Source organism: Pelophylax lessonae, assembly GCF_965119305.1.
Source record: "Pelophylax lessonae genome assembly, chromosome: 9".
Lineage (NCBI taxonomy): Eukaryota > Metazoa > Chordata > Amphibia > Anura > Ranidae > Pelophylax > Pelophylax lessonae.
In genome coordinates, this window is record NC_138776.1 from 131,839,716 (window position 1) to 131,866,782 (window position 27,067).

A 27,067-nucleotide genomic window follows, 5' to 3' on the forward strand; every position below is an offset into this window, starting at 1 on the left:
GGCTGATATACAGACAGGCCAAATGTCAACCTGTTTCTGTTGAACTGACCAATATCGGCCGATATTCAGCCCGTGTGTACCAGGCTTAAATGTGTGCTGTAAGAACAAAGAAAATCTAATAATGCAAACCCTTTGTGCTAGTCTATAAAAGGTGAATGTTTGTGAACCAAAAAAATATGTAAGCTAAAGAACAAAATAATAATAAACTCCTCCACAAATACAATTTTGAAAACACACTTCAGTGCACAAAAACCAAAAATATAATCTATATCTATGTGAAACAGAAGCCATACTTAAATTACCAACCAAAAAACAAAATATGAAGTAAAAGGTTCCCTCAGTGCTGTACTATATAAGGTAACCTTTTATTTCATATTTTGTTTTAGCAAAAAAAAACTATCAAGATAAAAGCATAGAGTCTGCCATTGCTCAACTCCAGTGGAAAATGCTAACTGACTAGCTGTACCTGGTATAGCTACAATAATGTTATAAGCTAGTGATCTTAAGCTGGCCATAGATGGATAGTAATTTGAATAAAAATTTCTAGGAAAAGTCTTAACATTTTTACAAAATGTCTCAGGAACATTCGAATGTTGTTCGAAAAGATTTTGTTTGCTCAAAATTTTCTCGTCACTGCAGTTGATTTGACACATATTGATTAGAAAAATGAACAAACTTACTTAGAACATTGAATTTTTCATTCAAAATTCTACCCATCTATGGCTGACCTTAAAACAAGTATGCAGACCCGTAAACTCGGAGCAAACTTTCAAATGTGTACTAAGAGAGTATGAAAGTTTTGGGTCAGCATGAAAGCCAAGTATCGTCTATGGTACTCTTACTACAGGTTTCCATTATATTTCTTTTACAAGTATTTCAACAAACAAAATTCAAAGCAAAGCTTTTGTATGGAAGAAAAAAACATAGAGCCAAATAATCTCTTTGTGAGCTTGCAGATAAAATAGGACTTGCTTGTACCTCTGTATATGAAAACAATGTGAAATAGGCAATAATTTACAATTCAAATAACACATATTTACAGCAAAGAAGCTCCGGTATTATACTTACTGGAATCGGCTTCGGTCCATCACAGAGTTTTTTCTGAAGATACTGCTTTCACTGACATTATCTTCGCCCTCCTCAGATTCTAAACTGCGGTTGCAACTGCGAATAGTCTGCATAATATTATTCACAGTCGACTCCTTTTCTGCATTGTTCAATCCATTCTTCCCTATTCGCTGTGAAAAGTTGTCTTGTCCTTTGTAGTCAGACACAAACTGTGAATATATTACAGCTTTGTTAATGGTTTTAAAAGTACACACTCGGAAAGCATGCCAGTAATTGGAAACATTTTGTATTTACAAAAATAAGAAATTTCAGTTGAAAATACTAGTTGTCTCTGATTTTGACGCTGGATTAAAATTCATGCAGTTCAGCAGGGAATGGTCAAATTTCAATCCATGTATGAGCTAGATGGTTGTACACAAGACAATCTACTGATCAACTCGTGTACACCCAAGCCTGTAGGGTTTTTCCTGCATGATCAGTGCCGTCGGCTATAGCTGTCAACACTGATCCTTGTATGCTGCCAGCGGGGAAAGCTCCCAGTCAGCAGACTACAATAGCTCAGTGGGAGCGATTCCCCCCATCTATATCAAATTGGATCAAAGTGGATATGGGAATCAATTCATTTTTTTTTGTTCAACCCGCTGGCTAAAATGCAAAGAATCAAGTATGGCAAGCCCAAGTCATTGACCTGGAGAACACACTTAGCAAAGCCTGGACACTTGTTCTGACTCTGCATTCTTGTACTGGATCAGTGACTGAAAGCTTTGAAGCCCTTGGATCAGCATGACAGCCTAGCAACTAGCATTTTAAGGAATGACAGCACACATTGCCCTAACACTGATTTATGTTAAATCTTTGGCTGCCAAGTATGTGCTGCACACATCATTTTTATTTTGTCTTAGATAGAGGAAGGGAAGGGTAAGGTGTATTTTTAATTTTTTTACCCTGACACACACTTTGAAATACCTTTTTCTATTAGTGCCTTTTACAGCACAGCAATACACATTGGTTGGCATGTTTGTTGAACTGCTATTCTGAAGTGCATGGTAACACACACTGGGTCGATGCAGTGTCATTTAGAATGAATGACACTGTGTTGCACCATTGTCTTATTGTTTGTTTTGGAAGGACACACTTTACTAAAATGCAATGATAGCAATCGTCCCTTTGTAAAAATACTGCTTCCTGCTTGCACACTGCAGTGCCCTTACATAGTAACATAGGTTGTGAGGTTGAAAAAAAGACATCAGTCCATCCAGTTCAACCTATGATATGTGTGTGTGTTTTCTGTTAACCGTACATTGTATACCCCTGTATGTTGTGGTCTTTAACCACTTAAGCCCCGGAAGATTTTACCCCCTTTCTGACCAGGGCCTATTTTGCGATTTGGCACTGCGTGACTTTAACGGACAATTGCGCGGTCGTGCGATGCTGTACCTAAACTAATTTGATGTCTTTTTTTTCCTACAAACAGAGCTTTCTTTTGGTGGTATTTGATCACCTGTGCGATTTTTTGATCATGCGCTATAAACAAAAAAAGCGTCAATTTTGCAAAAATAACAATACTTTTCGCATTTTTTATATGAAATTCCCCCAAAAAATGTAAAAATCAAAATTTATTAACATTTTAGGCCAATTTGTTTTATGCTACATATTTTTGGTAAAAAAAAATTGCAAAAAGCGTATTTTGATTGGTTTGCGCAAAAGTTATTGCGTTTACTAACTAAGGGAAAGATTTTTGTCATTTTTGTTGTTTTTTTTTTTAACGAGTAATGGCGGCGATCTGCGTTTTTTTTGCGGGACTGCGACATTGCGGCGGACAGATCGGACCCCTGACTGACATTTTTGACACTTTTGGGGTTACCAGTGACATTACTACAGTAATCAGTGCTATACATATGCACTGTTACTGTAAAAATGACACTGGCAGAGAAGGGGTTAACTTTTTTTGACAGGGAGGGGTTAAGTGTGTCCCTAGGGGCATGTTTCTAACTGTGATTGGTTGTGGCTTGAGGTGTAAGAACAGAGATCAACGGTCCTACATAGCAGAACCGTATGATCACTATTCTTACACAGGGGAGAATGACAGGCGGCTTTGTTTACACTAGCCGTCTGCCTTTCTCCCGCTGTAACGGACGATCGCGAGTGCCCGGCAGACATCGGGTCCGCCGGGCACACGCGAGGGGGGGGGTCCGTGACCGAGTGGGAGCGCGCCTCCGGCGGCGCGCGCTCGCTCCCCAGAGCCTCACAGGCTAGCGACGTAGCCCTACGTCGCTTTGCCTGTGAGGTGCTGACCGCTGCCGTAAATAGTCGTGCGGTGGTCAGCAAGTGGTTAAGGTGTCCATCTAATAGTTTTTTGAAAGTATCGATGCGCCCTGTACTGGAAGAGAAGAACAACAGCAACACCCTTCAGCACAAGCATCTTAAAACAGACTTAAATAGCTGGGAAAGGGAGGGTATAGTTTGTGTCAGACCAGATCTGCTGCTTTACTGAGAACTGAGGGACTTAAGCTGGCTTTACACTGCTCAAAATATGGCCGCCTCTTGCTGCATCAGCTAAAATTCGAGTTGTGAATGGCCCTGTTGGCAACTCGTACCCCCACACTTTAAACAGTTAATTTTATATAAAATTTTGCCCAAAGAGCTGGTCCAAAAATTCTTAGCCGAACTTTGCTTGCATCCGATCAGATGCTAACACTGTCCAGGTATTCAGCAGCTGACAAGAACAATTGAGTACTGTCTGTGATAATTTTTTTTTTTTTTTATTTGCACTAACATCCAAATATTTAGGGCACACTTTTGGGGTGTGCCCCTTCTTCAAGGTTCAAGCAGTACTTATATACAAAGTTTTAGCAGAATGCTAAGTAAGACAATCTCTGAAAAAAAATAAAAAGGAGGGAAAAAAAACACACACACACATGCACACAAAAGCAAACATACACAGCAATAGTAATTCAACTTGCGTAGTTAGTGAGATAAGGGAGGGGGGGTAACCGTCACAGAGGTGGGGAGCAGAAAGGGGGGGGGGGCGGGTACGTAAAACTGTTGGATAATGATTTAGAAAACCAAGGTCCAAATTTAGTCCATTATATTTTGTGTCAAATAGAATTATCATGGGGGCGTGGCCTGGAGCACGATGGGATAGGACGCTGGTAGTGGGAGCTCTGCTTGCAACTAATCCTATATACCTTATCCTGCTCATCGATCAATGCATACCTACCTGGTTCCTGTGGACATCTGTACCCTTACGGACCATGTCCCCACCGAAGAAAGCCCCTCACCTGGCAGCCAGCCTGCTAGATTCCAGCGGCAGGACAAAGACCAGCAGGCCGAAGATGGCGCATCCTCAGACACGGAGCAATGCGCGGCTGATACAGCTAAGGTGTTAGAGGCCATCTCCAACTGCCAAAACAAGCTTACAGCTAAAAAAAAGATGAGGTGAAGATCGATATCTCCCTCATAAGACAGGACATGTCTAAGCTCAGGGATCGTGTGCCGAGACTGAGGCCCGTATAAGCAGAGCAGAGGACATTTTACATCCCCTACAGCATACCACAGACAACGTGCAGCTCCAACTACAACAGCTAAGCTCCAAACAAGAAGATATGTAAAAACACATTTGTAGATGCAACCTCAGATTCATCGACCCCCTGGAAAAAGCAGAAGAGTCTGATTCGACAGGATTTCTGGAGAAGCTTCCTATTACCACCTATGGCAGAGAGGCCTTCTCTGTTATGTATGCAGTGAAAAGAGCACATTGCATTCCTGCACGGCCTTCTCCACAAGTTGCTCCATCTCGCACGTTTATTGCCAAGTTTCTTAACTTCAAAGATTGTGATAAAATACTCATCTAACCAGAGAAAAAGGCAATTTACCTTTTAATAATGTTCATGTGGCTGACTTTCCTGACTTCTCTAATGAAGTCCAAAGATCCCGGTTTCAAGATGTTAAACAGCGCCTGCGCAATCATCATCTGAAATACGCCATGCTGTATCCGACTTGCCTGTCAGTGGAAGACAATGGTCGTGTCCAATTTTTTTATGATTTCCCACCTTGCTTGACCATTTCTGCACCGGAATGATCTTTGAATACTCTCGATCGTGCCTTTGCAGTTTTTTTCTCAGACCCCAGGTGACTATACTGAATGGGCACCAGCCACTATGGAACCTTACCTGTTTCTCAGAACTTTGTCCTGCACATGAAGATGACCCCAGTAATCCAGGATCTCCAGTTGTTCCTGACTGTTTGCTTACAGCATCCACTTCTGAATATGGTCCCTTCATGACCCCTTGTGGTAGTCACCACCACATGAACTTGCTCTAGGGACTCTGAACATAGACACTAACCCCCGCCTTCTTTTTTCTTTTTTTTTTACCTCCATTGCCGTAACTTTGAGAAGTATTACTCTTATGGTCCTATCTTTTAACGCACTTCTCAGTGAAGAAGTTGCCCCCATAGAAATGTTTTTTTTTTTTTCTGGTTATTATCTAACTTGACTATTTTTGTCACCTCTTTCTACTTAAGTCATGCACCTCTGGTACGTTCTGTATGACAGACAAGGAAAGAGAGCCCAGTGGGACTTTAAATGAGGAGGACTCAATAAGTGGATACCGGGCACGATTTCTCAGCTGTCATATGGTGGGTACACAGCCATGTCGCATTGATACCTATTCACTGCTTTTACTTATGTCCTTTTTCATTTTACCTGTTTCCTTTCCCCCACACTTTAGTTTTCTGGCTTATATCCAGCACTGTTCCTACCCACATTCTTTTCACTGCTTCCATGGAGGTTTATGATCATACACCTCCCTTCTAAGCGCTTTTTATTTCATTTATTTTATTTTATTTTATCCTGCCTGTCCACACTCCTAAACATGCTTCCATCTTTGGATCCATATCAATGTCTCTATATGTGGAACATATGTTCATACTTGTTACTTGTCAGCTATCATCTAGGATGATATAATTGCATACTTATTTATACTTATACATATATACATTTAATTTTATTTCAGAGAGGTATTTTGAGATATTCAAACAATTTCTACACAGTAAGGCACATCCTCATCCCTGGTCCGGTATAGCATTCCTTTGGGCCTCTGCTCCTTCAGCTCCCTTTTTGGACACATTGCCTGCCATCACATGGCAGTATTGTTTTCAAACAAGACGACATGACTTCGTATGTGAGAATGGTGTCTCCCCACTTGGGTTCTACATTTATTGACTATCAATGCTCTATCAGTCATTCACTCTGCATGTTGACTAACAACATTTACTATATTTTCAGATATGCCCTTATACACATACTCCTGATGAGTGGGCAATGCAACTATCACGTACCTGGAGATGAGCCTGACACTGTGAGGAAGGCCTCCCTTGCGCCTCTGACTCGGGACCCCTGATAGTGCAGACAGGGGACACGGGAGTGTAGAGTAGCACGAGTGCCTGGAGGTTTGCTTGAAGCGGACGATGGCCACTGGTGAAGGTCGCCAGAGAAGTCCAATGAGCAGGGTGTTGAGCAGGCAGCAGGTGCTGGAAGCAGGGGTTCCTGGGTAACAGGAGGAGCCTCCTGGGCAGGATGGACGGATCTGGGAATGAAAGAAGCGTGGTAAGACAAGCCGGGTCAGGAGCCAATCGGGAATGTAGAAGCCAGTAGGAGCAGACAGGAAGAGAGGTCACGGGACATGCCAAGGTCGGTGCAGGTGGAGAGCAGAGAATCGTCAGGACAAGCCGGGTCTGGAACTAGGAACAAGATGCAGGTAAACAGGTAACAGGTATCCAAGGCTGAAGACAAAGCAGCACTAGAGCAGTTTAATGGCTGGGTTTAAATAGTCCCTTTGGCGCCAATGTCTAACGCACGTTCGCGTACACGCGAACGTGCGTGCACGGTTGCGCGAGTTCACGCATGCACATTAGCCATTGTCAGGTTTCTGACAGGAACACGTCTTTGCACAGCAAACGTTCTCTTACATTGCCCCCCCAATGGGCAGCCTCCGGATGCCCAACCGGCCAACCTCTCTGGGTGATTACGCTTGAAAGCCTGGATTAAGTCTTTTGCATGGATATTGTCCACTGGCTCCCAAGAGTTCTCCTCAGGTCCATAACCCTTCCATTTAATCAAATATTGAATTTGATTAGACCTTCTTCTGCAATCAACAATGGCTTCAACCTCAAACTCCTCTTCACCGTTGACTACCACAGGTTCAGGGGGACCATTGTCCCTTTCAGGAAAGGGGTTCGGTAATGCAGGTTTTAACAGAGACACGTGGAAAACAGGTTGGATTTTGAAAGAATCAGGTAGTACCAATTCATAAGAGACGTCATTGATTCTTCTTTTAATAGGAAAGGGACCCACAAATTTAGGTCCAAGTTTTCTTGAGGGACAGGTAGGTTTCAAATTGGTTGTGGCCAACCATACCTGATCACCAGGTTCCAATATCAGCTCTCCCTTTCTTTTCCTGTCAAAGAATTTTTTATTATTTTCCTGAGCTTTAGCCATGGTTTCCCGAAGTAACTCAGTGTTGGATGCAAAAAAGTTTACTGTGTCCTGGACAGCAGGGACAGGGGATTCAGGTATTGTGGTGATCAGAAAGGAAGGGTGGTAACCCTAATTGGCAAAAAATGGAGTCTGCTTGGTAGCCGAATGTTCAGAGTTGTTGTATGCGAACTCCGCTAGTGGCAATAGCGTCACCCAATAATCCTGGAAAAAGGACGAGAAACAGCATAGATACTGTTCCAGTGTCTGATTGGTCCTTTCCGTTTGACCACTGGTCTGTGGGTCGTACGCTGAAGAGAAGAACAGTTCAATATCCAATCTCTCACAAAGGGATTTCCAAAATCTGGAGGTGAACTGAACTCCACGGTCGGATACTATGTTGGCAGGAACTCCATGCAGTCTCACAATCTCTTTGATGAACAACTTAGCTGTAGCCATGGCCGAGGTAGTGCCCTTCATGGGCAAAAAATGCGCCATCTTGGATAGCCGGTCTACCACCACGAAGATGGCAGTGTAGCCTTCAGATGGCGGGAGTTCAAAGATGAAGTCCATCGAAATCATTTTCCATGCTCTGTCAGGGAGTGGTATGGGTTTAAGCAAGCCCCAAGACTTGGACCTGGGGGTCTTGTTCCGGATACATGTAACACAAGTTTCAATATATTTTTTACAGTCCTTCTGTAGATCAGGCCACCAAAAGGTACGTTGAAGCAATTCAGAGGTCTTATGGACTCCAAAATGACCTGCAAGGGAATGGTCATGGCAGAGACCCAGGACAGGGACCCGCAATCTTTCAGGTATGAATATTTTGTCATTATGCCACAAAAATCCGTCCTTAACTTGTAAGGACACTCCGGGAAGTGGGGAAATATCCTCAGAGGCCTGTTTGAGCTGTAGCAGTAAGTCTTCTTGCAGTAACAGGAAGTTTCCTGATGACAGAATTGTATCTGGGACTGCAGATCTCTCAGCATCAGAAAACATACGGGACAATCCATCCGGTTTTGTGTTCTTTGATCCCGGCCTCTACGTGACATGAAAGGAAAATCTGGAGAAAAAGAGAGCCCACCTGGCCTGGCGAGGTTTCAAGCGTTTAGCTGCTCGCAAGTATTCTAGATTCTTGTGATCTGTGTACACTAGGATTGGATGGGCTGCCCCTTCTAAGAGGTATCTCCACTCTTCCAGGGCTGCCTTAATTGCCAAGAGCTCTCGATCACCGACGTCATAATTCCTCTCTGCCGGAGATAACTTGCGTGAAAAGAAGGCAACGGGGTGTAACAGAGCTTTGGCTCCTTGCCGCTGCGACAATACTGCTCCTACAGCCGACTCAGATGCGTCCACTTCTAGGACGTAAGGCAGGCCAGGATCTGGGTGTCGAAGGACCGGTGCAGAGGTGAAGAAAGCCTTTAGAGTTTAAAATGCGGTCTGCGCCTCAGGAGTCCACAGGAACCGTGTACCTTGTCTGGTTAGCTGAGTGATGGGAGAGATAATTGCAGAGAAACTTTTGATAAACTTCAACGTCTTTATGAACCTCACTGGATGGATGAGTATACTCTTATTTTTCTATCACACTATTGAGCCATCTAACTGTGTGACCTAAGGATCCTTTCGTTGATCGTTTGGATGATACCTAATAGATTAATATACCTGCATATGCAAGGGAGGCTTCCTGTTCACAAAGCTTACTTTGAATTTACATATCAGATGCTCCGGTCTAATTAGTGACATTGCTCTTTGGCGAACAATATACCTCCTCTGGACCACATGCAGATCTTTCCTTGACAACAGATGTGATATATTCATCAATTATGAACTAACCAAGGTCATATCCTCATCTTTCTATAACAAAAGGCTATCAATACTAGGGATACTTTCCATCACATTTACTGAACAGCAAATTAGTTTGTTTTTCATCAATATCAAGTTCCTTCCTTTATCCTAGGTCATTTTCCCTATATGGGTATACCATCACCAATCCATTGAATTTTTGTTAACATTTTTTTTCCCTGTTTACTTTACATACCTTATTAATATGGGCCCATATGGATATATGGAGTGCTAGGAGTGGTTGAGTGTATGTTTTAGGTGTGTGGTATGTATGTTTTGGTACCATTTTAATATTTGCAACACAGACTCTTTTTCTTGAGATTTTTTTGAAGTTATTAAAGATCAATTTTCTGTAGCCTAGAGAGTATCGTTTTGTATATACATTCATACAGTACTCTGCTGTGCTAGGTGGTTGAGAATAAATCAGGTTTTTATTTCAGTGTTTCATTTAGCAATATGCTTTCAATGCACTGACCTATACTCTTTGCATTTGCTCACACGATCTTGTCTTTGTAAATATACACGGTCCTTATACAGTATCTCACAAAAGTGAGTACATCTCTCACATTTTTATAAATATTATATTATATCTTTTCATGTGACAACACTGAAGAAATTACACTTTGCTACAATGTAAAGTAGTGAGTGTACAGCTTGTATAACAGTGTAAATTTGCTGTCCCTTCAAAATAACTCAACACAAAGCCATTAATGTCTAAACCGCTGGCAACAAAAGTGAGTACACTCCTAAGTGAACATGTTTAAATTGGGCCCAATTAGACATTTTCCCTCCCCAGTGTCATGCGACTCATTGTTACAAGATCTCAAGTGTGACTGGGGAGCAGGTGTGTTCAATTTGGTGTTATTCAGGCAGGACAGGGGGCTCTGGCAGGAGCCCCCACAAGATACAACCCCCTGCCAGTCGATCGTCCGGTCGCCGGCAGAACACCCTCCCCCGCCCCCATCGCCAGTTAGAGCCCTGCCTCCACCCCAGGAAAGTGGTCAGACCACCCCAAAAAAATACATCCCCAGCATATGTGGAGGGAGGGGCAGGATGAAGAACTTGGAAAGGGGGGTGCCTGCAGGAAGGAGGAGAACCCGGGGGTCTGACCGTCCCAAGGAGGGGCCAAAATCCACCCCAAAATCCTCCAGGGGTAGAGGGGGTACAGCTACTCCCCTTACCAGGAACCAGGTGGAAACCACTCCAGACAGATCCTCCTCTCCATCGAAATGGGGGCTGTCGGCCAGGAGGAACGCTGAGACTCAGGCCAAAGCCAGGTCGTATGCAACCTCGTGAGACGTTTAACTCACAGGGCCAGCCCTAGTCCAGTGGGGCTATGTCGCGGCCGAACTAACGTGGAGCTGAGGCTTAAGCGCACTCGCTGGTTAGACAGGGGTGACCACTGGATCTAGATTTTCCAGCCCGTCGCCCAGTCCCGCAGTTGATTGTAGATCTCACTGGAAAAATCTAGGAGGAAAACATTTTCTATCTAAAAAATGTTGCCAGGACCAAAGATCCATCAATGAACGAAATAGAAAAAAAGCTTTCCTTAGTTTTTGTCAGAAAATTTTGTAAATAAGTAATTTTTCTCCTTACTGATGTGCGCTGATGAGGAGGCACTGATTGGCTGCACTGATGGGCACTGATTAGGTGACAATGATGTGGAGGCACATATGCCGCACTGATGGGCACTGATAGGTGACACTGATATGTGGCACTGATAGGCGGAACTGATAGGTGTCACTGATGGTTCGCACTGATGAGCACTGAAAGGCAGCAATGATTGGGGTCACTGATTGGCACTGATTGGTGTCACTCACAGGCACAGACTGGCATCACTTGTAGGGTACTGCAATCTGCACTGTACAGTCTCCCCTGCGAGGAGATGCAGCTGATTTGTTTGATCAGCGTGAGACAATGGAGAGCCGATAAACAATACTTCTGTGTTCACATGTCATCGGCACAGGAATGCACTTAGTTCTGCACTCCTGTGACCCAGAATCAGCCGAGAGCAGACTTTAGATATCCCAGGGCTGTTCCAAGCTCTCCATAGATCCTGTCAATTATGTCAGGATTCGCCCAGATGCTTGACACGCAGCTGGCTCAGCCTCTGAGTGTGCTGTTGAGAGCTAGAGCCAGCCGCTCTCTCCTCTTCACAGCTCAGCGCTTCAGTGAGCGCTGGAGTTGCAGAGCACTGAGCACTGACTGACAGCCACTGCTCTGTGCCCAGAGTGGACCCAAGAACTGACCGATTATCGGTCTTTGATCACTCAGTTCTCAGGTATAGAGCCAGCGGGGGAAAGCTGCAGCATTGGATTGATGCTGTAGCCATCTAGGCGATTGTAAATGTTAGTTATTTTCAACACTTCTCAAGGAACTACAGCCTTTGAAATTGTATCTATTTTGGAAATTAAAAAATAGTTGATAAACATAAATACTCTAACGTGGTTAATGTAAAAAAAAAAAAAAAAAAAAAACTTTCTTTATGTATAGCTTGGGATTATATACTGAATGCAGTCGTATTTGTTCCCTGTATATGCAGCCATTGCTTCTTGATATATTTTGAGGAGTATTTTTTTTACTCAAAAATGTTATCTGCCAACATACCTATTGATTTGTGTAAAGTGTGATTTCTAAGTAAACTTATTTTTAGATATCATCATTACTAACCCACACCTTAGGTCAGTAACACTTGGAGTTTGGGTATTTATTAAATCATTAATGTATGCCATATTAAGTCTCTGCTGGAAAAGATGTCACATGTATGCCAATGAGAAGCAGAACAGTTAGAATGGAAACACTGGCGTGACTTCCAAGCAGCCATTCAAACATCTTTAAGTCATCTCTTGACTATGTTGACATTCACACTCACAGGCAGGTGGATGCTGTATATTAAAGAGACAAGTCTCAACTCACTCAGGTCTTGATATGTATAATATGTACAACTACATTCACACCAAAATATATAGACTGTGACTTATATCACTGCATTGTGGCTATTAAATCTGAGGGTTCATTTAAAGTTTGCTTTATGCTGAGCCTATAGTTCAACAAAAGGTTACGCATGATATATTTGTACTGGCACCACAAAAATTCAGCGAATACTGGAGTCATATTTCTTTCAAAGATAACTTTCATTCTATATCTAAATATGTGAATGACTGTTACACAGAAATAATCCCTCCTGTCCGCATTTCACTTTGCATATACTCAAATAGAAGTGTTAACAGTGAATATAATGCTCGTGTGACGTTATAACAAAAGAAGTATTTCATTTTTCATTTGAAGGACATTTTTTTTATCAGAGACCAGAACAGTTATTAATGTATACAGGTGCATCTCATAAAATTAGAATATCATGAAAAAGTTAATTTATTTCAGTAATACAGAGAGATATATTTCAAGCATTTTTTGTCTAAGTTTGATGATTATGGCTTACAGCTAGTGAAAAGCCAAAATTCTGTATCTCAGAAAATTGTTGACTTACTGAAAAGTATGTCCATGTACAGTATAGTATGCACTTAATACGTGGTTGGGGCTCCTCTTGCCTGAATTACTGCATCAAAGCGGTGTGGCATGGAGGCGATCAGCCTGTGGCAGGGCTGAGGTGTTATGGAAAGCCCAGGTTCCTTTAATAGCGGCTTTTAGCTCGTCTGCATTGTTGGGTCTGGTGTCTCTCATTTTCCTCTTGATAATACCAACAGATTCTATTGGTACTATTCTATTAGCATTGGTACTTTTGGCAGTGTGGGCAGGTGCTAAGTCCTGCTGGAAAATGAAATCAGTATTTCTATAAAGCTAGTCAGCAGAGGGAAGCATGAACGGTTCTAGAATTTCCTGGTAGAGGGCTGCGCTGACTTTGGACTTGATAAAACACAGTGGACCAACACCAGCAGATGACATGGCTCCCCAAATTATCATGGACTGTAGAAAATGTTGCATTTATTTGGAAATCAAGGTCCCAGAGTCTGGTGGAAGAGTGGAGAGACACAGAATCCAAGTTGCATGAGGTCCAATGTGAAGTTTCCACAGTCAGTGATGATTTAGGGAGCCATGTCATCTGCTGGTGTTGGTCCACTGTGTTTTATCAAGTCCAAGGTCAGCGCAGCCCTCTACCAGAAAAATTCTAGAGCACTTCATGCTTCCCTCTGCTGATCAGCTTTATATAGATGTTGATTTCATTTTTCAGCAGGGCTTGGCACCTGCCCACACTGCCAAAAGTACCAATACCTGGTTTAATGACCATAGTATCACTGTGCTTGATTGGCCAGCAAACTTACCTGACAAACCCCATAGAGAAGCTGTGGGCTATTGTCAAGAAGATGAGATACACCAGACCCAACAATGCAGATGAGTTGAAAGCCGCTATCAAAGATGTCTGGGCTTACATATTACCTCAGCAGTGCCCAAGGCTGATCGCCTCCATGCCACGCTGCATCAATGCCATAATTCATACAAAAAGAGCCCTGACAAAGTATTGAATGCATACTATACTGTACTTGGACATATTTTTCAGTATGCTAAAATTTCTGTATTAAAAATCCTTTTTCAATTGGTCTTATGTAATATTCAAATTTTCTGAGATGCTGAGTTTTGGGTTTTCACTAGCTGTAAGCCATTACCATCAAAATTAAAATATTGAAATATATCACTCTGCGTGTAATGAATCTATATAAAAATATGAGTTTCACTTTTTGAATTGAATTACTGAAATAAATTAACTTTTTGATGATATTCAAATTTTATAAGATGGAGATTATATATATATATATATATATATATATATATATATATATATATATATATATATATATATATATATATATCATACATATGGAAGTTCATTAATGTGAATGGTTTAAAACTGTTCAATTGCTGTGATACTACAAGTGCTTCATTTACTGAAGTTTTCATTTATACCTGCCACATAATGCAGATGTAGCAAGCCAAGGTTATACCATACCTGCTATATTTCTCATGCAGCACGTTTAGAACTGCTTAACCACTTGCTGACCAGAGATTACCCATACATTGCTGGATTGAAGGGGTGAGATATCTGGATGACCAAGACATAATTTATTTTCAGACGACGATTCTGAAGCTGGTAAAAGTAATCTGAGTGGCTAAAGAGCTGCTGGGTCACTGTTAAAGGTGGTCCCCCATCTTTACCGTGCCCTCCTAAGCGATTGGGGAGCCCAGCAAGAATGTGACTGGTGGGATCCGGTTCTTGGGACACAGTGAGAGGAACAGATGTCTTCCCACTGTGTGATCTCAGAAACTAGAAGCGACAAAGATTTTGTCACGGTTTTGGTCTCATGTAAACAAGCCATTACCAGCTTGTACAAGCATCAGATCAAACTGATATTGATTTGATCTGATGCTTTGAGAGCAAAGGAGAGAGCTATGGGATGTAATAGACCCTAGATCTCTTTATAAAGATGACCTGTCAGCGCCCATGCTATCACCAGGGATGAACAACATAGCAATATAAGTGATTTAAAAAAAAGTTAGTGTGGGAAAAAACAAATCTAATTAAATAACGATAGAAAAAAGTTAGAGCTCTCCTATCCTACTGTGTTCATGCACAAAGGTGAACGCACGTGTTGGTCCCATACACATACATATTATCAAAAGTATTGGGACGCCTGCCTTTGCACGCACATTAAATTTAACAGCATCCCAGTCTTAGTCCGTAGGGTTCAATATTGAGTTGGCCCAACCTTTGCAACTATAACCGCTTCAACTCTTATGGAAAGGTTGTCCACAAGGTTTAGGAGTGTGTCTATGGGAATGTTTGACCATTCTTACAAAAGTGCATTTTTGAGGTCAGGCACTGATGTTGGATGAGAAAACCTGGCTCACAGTCCCTTATTTATCCCAAAGGTGTTCTATCGGGTTGAGTTTAGGACTGTGCAAGCCAGTCAAGTTCCTCCACCCCAAACTCGCTCATCCATGTCTTTATGGACCTTGCTTTGTGCATTTGTCCAAATCTTTTGGTGTGGAGGGGGGATTATGGTGTGGGGATGTTTTTCAGGGGTTGGGCTTGGCCCCTTAGTTGCAGTGAAGGGAACTCCTAAGGCGTCAGCATACCAAGACATTTTGAACATTTTCATGCTTCCAACTTTGTGGGTACAGTTTGGGGATGGTCCCTTCCTTTTCCAACATGACTGTGCACCAGTGCATAAAGCAAGGTCCATAAAGACATAGATGAGTGAGTATATAGGAACTTGACTGGCCTGCCCCTCAACCCAACAGAACACCTTTGGGATGAATTAGATCAGAGACCGCAAGACCAGCCTTCTCGTCCATATCATATAAAAAAAATTTAGCCTGCACATTCAGCTTTTGTCGTATTCCCCCTGATCCAGGGTCTGGCGGGTCAGATAATCTGCCTGCCAATTCTCCACACCCGAAATGTGAACTGCCGAAATCGCCGGGACATGAGCCTCGGCCCAAGACAGAATGTCGGTCACCTCCCGGGCACTCCTGGTGCCCCCTTGGTGGTTGATGTAAGCCACCGCGGTAGCATTGTCCATCTGTACCCGTACAGGACGGCCCCAAAGTCGTTCCGACCACTGGAAGAGACACAGTTTGATCGCTCTCAATTCCAAGATGTTGATTGGAAGGGGGGACTCCTCCTCCGACCAAGTGCCCTGGGCAGACAGGTTGCCCAGGACTCCACCCCAGCCCGACAGGCTGGCATCCGTGGTAATCACTGTCCACAGCAACGGACGGAAGGATTTTCCTTCCGACACAGCCGGGGACTGAAGCCACCACAGAAGATCCATTCTGGTCCGGCGACTCAAAGAGATACTCAGATCCAAGGACTGAGGTAGTCTGTCCCACCTGGCCAGGATCTCCGCTTGGAGAGACCGTGTGTGAAACTGAGCAAATGGTATCGCCTCGAAGGCTGACACCATCAACCCCAGGCACCGCATACAGGCCCTGAGTGACGAGGATTCGTTGTCCCTGGGGACCTGATCTCGTTCTGAAGGGTCCGGAGCTTGTCCTCCGGCAGAAATACCTTTGCTTGAGCAGAGTCCAGAACCATTCCCAAATAGGGAAGACGAACCGAAGGAGACAAAGTCGACTTCTGAACGTTGATAGTCCAACCGAACTCCTGGAGCGTCTGTACCGTAGTCGACAGATCGCGCAACAGGCTCTGACTGGCACTCGATCTTAACAGGAGATCGTCCAGATATCCCAAGACCGCAATGCCCTGTGCCCTCAACAGGCCCAGAACAGGCGCCAGGACTTTGGCAAAGACCTTTGGAGCCGAAGCGAGACCAAAAGGTAACGCTACGAACTGATAGTGGTCCTCCGCTATGGCGAATCGGAGGTACCTCTGATGACCCTCGAAAATGGGGATGTGCAGGTACACATCCTTTAGGTCGATAGAGGCTAGGAATTCCCCTGGACTCAGGGAGGCCACCACCGAGCGGAGGGATTCCATGCGGAACTTTCGAACTCGCACGAAGCGGTTCAGAGCTTTCAAGTCCAGGATCGGACGTACCTTGCCCTCCTTTCTGGGCACAGTTTACAGATTCGAGTAAAACCCCCAAAACCTGTCCCGATGAGACACCGGGACAATCACCCCCTGGGCAAGGAGATCCTGCACCGCTTGATGCAGGTCCTGTAGGCGCCCTGGGGTCAAATGAAGATTTGAGGGAAAGAATCTGTCCGCGGCCGCGAAAGGAATTCGATCTTGTATCCTGATCGAATGATTTCCTGAACCCACCTGTCCGGAATTCGGAGCAGCCAAGGTTGGAGGAAACCGCGCAAACGTCCCCCCACCCCTGAAACAGGTGAGGGCGTCCCTTCAGGCAGAGGCGGATTGAGCCGCCGCACCAGTATTGCCGGACTTTTGCTGGCCACCTTGGCCCTCGAAGGGCTTGCCCTTGTTTTGTGTCTTGAAGGCACGAAAGGACCCCTGATTGGGTCTAAAGGCGGGACCCCGATTGCCACGAAAAGGCTTGTTCTTCGGATTCTGGGGCAGCAGAGTGCTTTTGCCCCCAGTGACTCCTTTCACCAAAGTATCTAAAGCCTCGCCAAAAAGGCGAGACCCTGCATAGGGAAAATCAGCAACCGTTTTCCGTGACGTCTGGTCAGCCGACCAGCTCTTCAGCCAGATCAGTCGACGGTTAAGTACCGCGACACTAGACAGGCGTGCAGCCAAAGGGGCCTCATTCAAGGCCGCATCGCACAAATACATGACCCCTTGATGAATTTGGTCCACCATGTCCAGCGTAGTAGGTGGGGCCGACTCAGACACTAGTGTGCGTCTAAGCACCTTAGTCCAATCCGCCACCGCCTGAGCCAACATGACAGAAGCGAAAATAGGTCTGAGTATGGAACCCGCCACCATGTAGGCATGGCGGGCAAGAGACTCCAACCTCCTGTCCGTAGGATCCCGGAACACCAGGGTATCCTCAGTGGGAACCAAAGTAGCCTTGCTTAACACGGCCACAGTGTGATCCACCTGGGGAGCCACACACCAGCGCGAATCCGTAGAAGGCGCAAAGGGGTAGAGCAGTTGAAACCGTTTAGGCACCTTGAAGGGGTGTTTCAAACTGCACCATTGTTCATTCACTGTGTGATGAAACTCAGCGGGGCAGGGAAAAACCTGCGCCGACTTGCGGGTCCTATGTGTACCAAAAGAGGACACAATGCCCGGAGGATTGGGCTCATCCTCCAAATGTAGTGTTTCTTTTACAGAAGAAATCAACGCATCCATAGCTGCGCGTTCTTCAGGCGACCCCGGGGGAGAATCATCTACCCCCTCCACCTCCACCTCAGACCCCGGCGGTTCCAGGGACGAGCAAGACCCTGAAAAGGGCACGCCGCCCACAGCAGCCACATCACCATCTGAATCAGAAGAGAAAGATAAATGTTGTAAATTAAGGGTGCGCTGATAAATCAAAGCTGCTACCTGAACTGTGTATAGTGATTAATTGATGAAAATAAGGTGCGCTAAATGATGATCAAAGTGACAAATCACAATATGCGTGACTATAAACATATACAATGAGTATATACAAAAAATAGTGAACCAGTGTTGTCCAAGTGCAATAACATCCACAAATACAAAATTACACCAAGTGTCTCATGAAATGTGAAGTGATAACAAAATATTTGTTAGTCCCAAAGTATAAATGAAACAACAAAGTCCAATGGTGATCTTCACCAGGTGCTGCAAAAGCAATATAAACTGAAGGTGATAAATCCAGTGCTCTGTGACTAAAGATCCCGCCACCAACTAGCTTTCCTCCTTACCAAAGATAATAAGGTGGAGCGCAGAAAAGACTCTGATTGCTAAATGACAAGGAGGAGATATCTTTAAAATAGCCACCCAGTGGTATGGTATAAATGGCCTCTTACCAAACGGTGGGTATACCAAGCACAGAATGAATCCAGTAGTCGATGCTCTTACAGTGGGTCGATTGCCAATGGTAGTATCCCACTCCTACTATTGGTTCCTATTTCCCCTAACCATCACTCCGATCTCCCGGCTGTGACGTCACTCCTAATCATCCCCGTTCACATTTCATGAGACACTTGGTGTAATTTTGTATTTGTGGATGTTATTGCACTTGGACAACACTGGTTCACTATTTTTTGTATATACTCATTGTATATGTTTATAGTCACGCATATTGTGATTTGTCACTTTGATCATCAGAAGAGAAAGATATCCTAGGCCTTTTTCTAGCAGCCTGTTCAGCCATCAGCACCTCCATTTTGGACACTAAACTCGCCACCACAGCGGCCAAATTAGGTAGAACGGAAGGTTCAGCAGAACTGGGGTGAATTTTCTGTCCTGAGATTGCATTGCAGAAAAAACACAATGTGAAAAGTACTGGCCCTTTAAGAGCGCTGTGGATCACGCAGCCCATTGCTATATATACTGTGTACACAGACCCCCAAAAGGGACAAAACTGAGCCAGAAAGGATAAAACAGAGTAAATAAGGAAAGGACAGTCTGCAGAGCCCCACAGAGTGTTACCACACCGATCGCTGCTCCAGAGGAAAAGGAAGTGAGGTCACCAGAGGCTGAACTATATGCTGCAAGGCTAAGGGAAAATGGCTGCCCATAGGAAATAATGGGAGGCTTTGGCAAGATGGCCGCCGACATGTGCTCGGAACGATCGTTCTGCCACACACAAGATGGCGCCGGATGGCGCCAAAACCCCTACATAGCAAGCTGTTAAAAAAGCCCACAGTGAAGCCAGACATGCTGCCCACACCCAAAATGGCGGACCGCATGGTTTTTACCCGCAGCGGCCGCCGCACACATAGTCTGCACCTCCAAAACACAGAAGTGACACAGGAGAGGGGCCCCCAAACCCACACAGCGCCAGCAGTGCAATAAAAAAGACCCCCGCAGGGATCGCATCAGGGAGCCCCACAAACTCACAGACATGAGGGGACACACAGCACACAGGACTGCCACCCCAGACAGAGGCCCCACACAGAAAGTACTTACCTGTACCGGATGGCGTGGGGTGCCTCTATTAAATGGAAAGCCTCTGTCCTCCGATGACAGGGAATGCCGTCAGCCAAAACGCAGGACACTGCAGCACTGAACCACAGATGTGTCCAGTGAGGTAGCCACCTCACAGGCTGCATCCCTGCTGCGAACAGGGATTGGTCGTTCTTAGTGCCAGGGCGAACACATAGCTGAACGCTCGATGGCGGGCTGGGGATCCATCTGACCCTCTGCCCTGGAGAGCCAGGGCGGTCAGTCCGATTCCCAGCTCCGCAAAATCCATCTTCACCTGAAGATCTGACTAAACTAAAGCTGACAAAATAAACAGCTAGTAAAGCAAAGAAAAAACTGACATTTTTGCAAATAAAAATCATAAGAAAAAGATTAGAAGGCTGAGACTGTAGCCCCAGCACAGGGAAGCCTATCTACTCCTAACGCTAGGCAGAAGACAAACTGAGTTGGGATGGCTACTTCAGGGGGGTATTGACCAGTGGGACAGCCCCCATGGGTGTGTTTATATTAAATGCTTTTGTTTTTAACAAGTCTTATGCCTAGCTACTCCTGTGGAGAGGAAGTCAATACCCATTGGTGAAGACTGTATGAGGGGTGGCGACTGTCGGAGGACGTAAGAGAAAAATGGTTTAAAGACAAGTAACTCTGATATATTGTCTTATCTATTTGCTAATGCTAATAGCATAAGAATTACAAATAGTCAATGTTGACTGAGAGTGTAAGTTCCACTTTAAGGTCCAGTAGTGGCTCTGTCATTGGACTGTTAAATGGGGGAGGCAATCTAGCAAGAGGGGCAGGGCCTAGTGCTGGCAAAAGTAAAGAGTCCATGGACTCTGCGGTAGTCACCTTTGTAGCTTAGCCAGTTTTTAGGCTTGACAGGTTCACATCAACTGATATATTAGTATTAACAGTTCTTGAAGTACAGGAGACTCACAAACACACTCCCTGAACTTGCACCTTCATCTCCATCTTTCCTGTCAACAATCAAGCTGGTATGCATGTATTTTTCAGGACTAATTCTTCACCTATTACTTTATTCCAGTGTAAGGACTCAAACTGCATTTCCCAGAGCTTGTAGGACAGCAAAATGTGTCAGTCACCTAGCGTATGGAAGGCAGTGAGTCAACATAACAGCTATGCAAGTAGCATTTTCAGAGGGAAGTCAGCAATGGCAGTCACTATACTCCTGACGAAGCTATGCTTGACGTAGCAAAATGTAGAGACGTCACAGCCACGTCTAGAATAAGCGGTTCTCTGACCCGGAGGAGACATCTCGCTGAGCACAGGAAGGACAATGTGTCCAATCTGACAAGGAACCAGCGAGATGCATGAAACCCTTTCTCAGGAAATACAGTGCCTTGCGAAAGTATTCGGCCCCCTTGAACTTTGAGACCTTTTGCCACATTTCAGGCTTCAAACATAAAGATATAAAACTGTACTTTTTTGTGAAGAATCAACAAGTGGGACACAATTATGAAGTGGGACACAATCATGAAGTGGAACGAAATTTATTGGATATTTCAAACTTTGTTAACAAATAAAAAACTAAAAAATTGGGCGTGCAAAATTATTCAGCCCCTATACTTTCAGTGCAGCAAACTCTCTCCAGAAGTTCAGTGAGGATCTCTGAATGATCCAATGTTGACCTAAATGACTAATGATGATAAATAGAATACACCTGTGTGTAATAAAGTCTCAGTATAAATGCACCTGCACTGTGATAGTCTCAGAGGTCCGTTTAAAGCACAGAGAGCATCATGAAGAACAAGAAACACACCAGGTAGGTCTGAGATACTGTTGTGGAGAAGTTTAAAGCCGGATTTGGATACAAAAAGATTTTCCAAGCTTTAAACATCCCAAGGAGCACTGTGCAAGCAATAATATTGAAATGGAAGGAGTATCAGACCACAGCAAATCTACGAAGACCTGGCCGTCCCTCTAAACTTTCAGTTCATACAAGGAGAAGACTGATCAGAGATGCAGCCAAGAGGCCCATGATCACTCTGGATGAACTGCAGAGATCTACAGCTGAGGTGGGAGACTCTGTCCATAAGACAACAATCAGTCGTATACTGCACAAATCTGGCCTTTATGGAGGAGTGGCAAGAAGAAAGCCATTTCTTAAAGATATCCATAAAAAGTGTCATTTAAAGTTTGCCACAAGCCACCTGGGAGACACACCAAACATGTGGAAGAAGGTGCTCTGGTCAGATGAAACCAAAATCGAACTTTTTGGCAAAAATGCAAAACGTTATGTTTGGCGTAAAAGCAACACAGCTCATCACCCTGAACACACCATCCCCACTGTCAAAACATGGTGATGGCAGCATCATGGTTTGGGCCTGCTTTTCTTCAGCAGGGACAGGGAAGATGGTTAAAACTGATGGGAAGATGGATGGAGCCAAATACAGGACCATTCTGGAAGAAAACCTGATTCAGTCTGCAAAAGACCTGAGACTGGGACGGAGATTTGTCTTCCAACAAGACAATGATCCAAAACATAAAGCAAAATCTACAATGGAATGGTTCACAAATAAACATATCCAGGTGTTAGAATGGCCAAGTCAAATTTCAGACCTGAATCCAATCCAGAATCTGTGGAAAGAACTGAAAACTGCTGTTCACAAACGCTCTCCATCAAACCTCACTGAGCTTGAGCTGTTTTGCAAGGATGAATGGGCAAAAATTTCAGTCTCTCCATGTGCAAAACCGATAGAGACATACCCCAAGCGACTTACAGCTGTAATCGCCGCAAAAGGTGGCGCTACAAAGTATTAACTTAAGGGGGCTGAATAATTTTGCACGCCCAATTTTTCAGTTTTTTTATTTGTTAAAAAAGTTTGAAATATCCAATAAATTTCGTTCCATTTCATGATTGTCCCACTTGTTGTTGCTTCTTCACAAAAAATTACAGTTTTATATCTTTATGTTTGAAGCCTGAAATGTGACAAAAGGTCGCAAAGTTCAAGGGGGCCAAATACTTTCGCAAGGCACTGTATATGACGGGCCAGCTGTAGCGGCATTTTATACGCTTTGGATCCCTGCCCCTTGATGAATTGGTCACCCATACATGGATGGATGCTGGAGCGGGAAGATACCCCGAAGATACATTTGGAATGGAAACGGAGGTAACCAGTCCACTATAAGTGGATACTAGATGGACATCTAGAACGGGGTACGCAGGCTTCCTTTTTGGTGTGACCTTTTTAAACCATTGGATATATTGGACTCTTCTTTGATACTATTCAAGAGATATATTCCTGCTTATTGATAGCCCCACTGAGGTTTGATATCCTATTTTTTGCTTTAACGCTCACACACCACTAGCATTGCTCGTTCATTTCATGTTTTTGCACTGTATTACTTGTGGCCCCGTGCTGCGCGGTAATTTGTCTGCACTTATTGCTTGACTTACATGCTAAGGCTTCCCGCCCTCACCCTTGCGGGGTCGGCTGGGCCGATGCGCCTTCCCTTCCTCTTCCACACTTGCTGTACCATGTGGATTTGGTCGGTGCTTTGGCCTGGTCCCTCCGCTGGGAACACTGCATGTTCTGGTATATGTGTGTATTTTTGAGTTCTCCCACTATCTACTATGCTTTTCCAGATTTTTGGCATAGTTCTTCTTTTCTCTCTCTCTTTCCCTCTTCTTGTCCCCCTGTCCCCCTTGGCATCGGGGTCGGTTCTCTAATGTCTGACATGTTATATTCTCTGCTGATACCATGGCTTCCCTGACAGTCCTTTTGTACAACGTTAGGGGTTTGAATTTCGCCACTAAGCGACACCTGGTCCTGAGGGAACTTAAGAAGTCACAGTGTTCTGTGGCTTTTCTGCAAGAGACCCATCTCACGCACAATGTTACAGTGAAACTTTTCTCTAACTCATTCCCTACCTGGTACTATGGCCTTTCAATTACTAATAGGGTGAAAGGGGTCACCATTGGTTTCAGCAAGGATGTACCTTTCCAACTTGATGAAATGTTAGCTGATGACTGCGGTAGGTATTTATTTCAGAAGGCCTCTATCGGCCTTCCACCTGCACTTTTGTGAACATATATTGCCCTAATGTACACCAGCCCTCTTTCCTGTCCCAAGTACTTTCTAAATTGACAGACTTTGCGACATTTGGCGACATTAATATGCCTCTGGATCTGGTTATAGACACTTCCCAAGGCCGATATACTGTCCCTTTTAAACGACTAGCCTTCATTAGGAAGAAACTGCTTGACCTCCAGTTCATGGATGTCTGGCGTCTCTTACATCCTAAGGCTCGAGATTATTCATATTTCTCGAAGACACATAACTCCTACTCACAGATAGATGCCATTTTCATTAACCATCATTACCTCCCTCGGGTCGGGTCGGCTCGGCTCGGCCTCCATTGGTCATTTTTCAATATCTGATCATGCTCCGGTCTTGATCTCTCTGACAATGCCCTCTCTCCCCAGCCGTCCCCCCAGTGGTGTCTGAATGACTCTCTATTGGCAAACCCCTTGGATAAGGTCTCCATATCCTCGGTCCTTGAGCAATATTTTACTGAGAATGCCACTCCTGACACGGCACCTTGATTGGTATGGGAGGCCCATAAAGCCACCATGCGTGGGGCGCTGATTGAATTCAGATCGCTGCACTAGAACGTGCGCATAAACTCTCCCTCCACACTCAGCACCTAGAAGCACTTGAACGCAAGAGGGAGGAATTGAAATCGCTTCTTGACCTGGATGTTAAGAGACGTGCCCATAAGCTCTCCCAGGGCATTTATGAATGGGGGGATAAACCTGGTAGGCAACTGGCCCACTCATTGCAGTCTAAACAATCCGCCTCCTTTATATCCAAGATCAAGAATCAAGTTGGTTCTATGGTACACTCTACCCCAGACATTGCTAAAGTTTTTTGGGAATATTATTCTGAACTTTACCATGTCCAGGGCGATCTTTCCAACCTCCCTTTTGAGGTTAAGCGTGACAGGATAAACTCTTACCTCAAATCTGTTAAACTACCAGAACTTCCTGACTGTTTGCTGCTTTAGAAAAATATTTTACGTTGGGAGAATTTCAGGCGGCACTGAAATCTACCCCCACTGGGAAGGTCCCAGGCCCTGATGGGTTTACTGTCCACTATTATAAGACCTTAAACCCAATCCTTCTAACTCGTCTAACTGTGTACACTAATTCAGTCTCCCCACACACCCCACTTCGACCCAAATCCCTTGTAGCGCATATCTCTGTTCTACCGAAGTCTTCCTCCTGTTGCGCCAGCTACCGTCCTATTTCACTTTTAAATGTAGATGTTAAGTTACTAGCTAAAGTTTTGGCCACCCGTCTTATGCCATTAATTCCCAAATGGATATCTCCTGACCAGACCGGATTCGTTCCAGGTCGTGAGGCACGAGATAACTCGCTATGCTCTATTTCCTTGATACACTTTGTGAGACATCAGTCCCAGCCCACCCTTCTCCTTTCCAGATGCTGAAAAAGCGTTTGATAGGGTGGACTGGGACTACCTCCATGCCACGCTCAAACACTTTGGCTTAGGCCCCAAAATGCTTGCCTGGATGTTCTCCCTATATTCCGCCCCCACCGCCCGCATTAAAATTAACGGCTCCTTTAGTGATTCCTTCTCTTTGCATCATGGAACCGGGCAAGGGTGCCCCCTCTCGCCTATATTATTTGACCTATCCCTTGAACCCTTCTTAGCCTCCGTTAGAGATAACCCTGACATTCATGGTGTTCAGGTAGGCCAAACCATGCATAATATGCCGCATATGCAGATGACGTTCTTTTTTACATACAAAATCCTCATGTCTCACTACCCAATTTACTTTCTGTTCTTAACACATATCAGTCCCTTTCCAACTTTAAAATAAATATGACCAAGTCTGAAATTATGAACATTAATATTCCTCGCCCCATGGCATCTACCCTGCGCTCCTCTTTCCCTTTCCGATGGCAAACACATAGCCTACAATATCTTGGTATCCACCTTACTCCCAAGACTCATATGCTCTTCCGCTTTAACTATATCCCGCTACTTATTAACATTAAGGCTCTCTTCCATCGGTGGTCAACGATTCTGAACTCATGGTTGGGGAAAATTAATGTGAATAAGATGTCCATACTTCCCCACATCTTATTTCTGTTCCAGATGCTGCCGCTGGGGGTGCCAATAGGGTTCTTCTTTATACTACAGGGTTTATTGTCCAGGTTCATTTGGAGGGGGAGGCACCCCAGGGTCGCCAGGTCGGTCCTTCCCCGCCCTAAAGCACTGGGTGGCCTGGCTCTCCCACAGGTAAAATTGTACTATCACGCTGTAGCCTTGTCAAGAATCACTGATTTGAAATGTATGAGCAATGCTAAGCTGTGGGTGCAGCTTGAACACCACCTGAGTGGCACGCATCTGTCTAGGTCTCCCTGGATCCCCCGCAAATACAGACTCTTATCACCTTTGAGCTCTCCTCTCACCATCTCTAGTCTAGACATTTGGGATTCCTTACATAAAAAATTCTCCTGGAACTACAACTCACCTCTTATGTCCCTTATGGATCATGCGTTCTTCCCTCCTTGTTCAATAGATCAAGGATTTAAAATGTGGAAACACAACTCTGTGCTACTTCTCCATCATGATTTCAAAGACGGTCAACTAAGACATCTTCGTGACATTATGCACCCGCGTCAACCTTCTCACCTGGATGAGTGGAGATACAGGCAAATGGCGGACTTCCTGAGAACCCTTCCTCAACCTCTACGCGGCCTGACCTTAATCCTATTGAATCCATACTTCTCTCCCAGCGGCCTGTTGCTCATGCCATCTCCAAGTTCTATAAAGCTCTCTTGGACTTACAATATCTGGATAACCCAGGTTACTTGCTCAAATGGGAAAATGACTTGGCTGCAAAACTCACTGAATCCCAGAAGCCTGTGATCCTACAGTTAGGGTTACCTTCTTCCTTATCCACTAGAACGGCGGAAGTCAATTACAAACTTCTAACTAGATGGCACTATACACTGTCTAAGTTGCACGCAATGTTCCCATCACACTCCCCCCTTTGTTGGCGTAATTGTGGACATGTTGCTACACAGGCACACGTCTGGTGGTCCTGCCCCATCATACAGTCATACTGGAGATCTATACTTCACATTATCGATCAGATCACTGGTCTCACTATCCCCTTTGATCCATGGACAGTCC

At 44.4% G+C, this 27,067-nt stretch overlaps 1 protein-coding gene across 2 annotated transcripts in view; it reads right to left on the reverse strand.

Moving 5' to 3' along the window:
• The window catches only part of PLCE1 (phospholipase C epsilon 1), a 677,378-nt gene that overhangs the window by 220,393 nt on the left and 429,918 nt on the right, over nucleotides 1-27,067 (reverse strand). For both annotated transcript variants that reach the window (XM_082268059.1, XM_082268058.1), the window contains exon 6: nucleotides 1,069-1,277. In XM_082268059.1, the coding sequence (XP_082124185.1) occupies nucleotides 1,069-1,277 (209 nt within the window). The remainder of the gene's footprint in view (nucleotides 1-1,068; nucleotides 1,278-27,067) is intronic.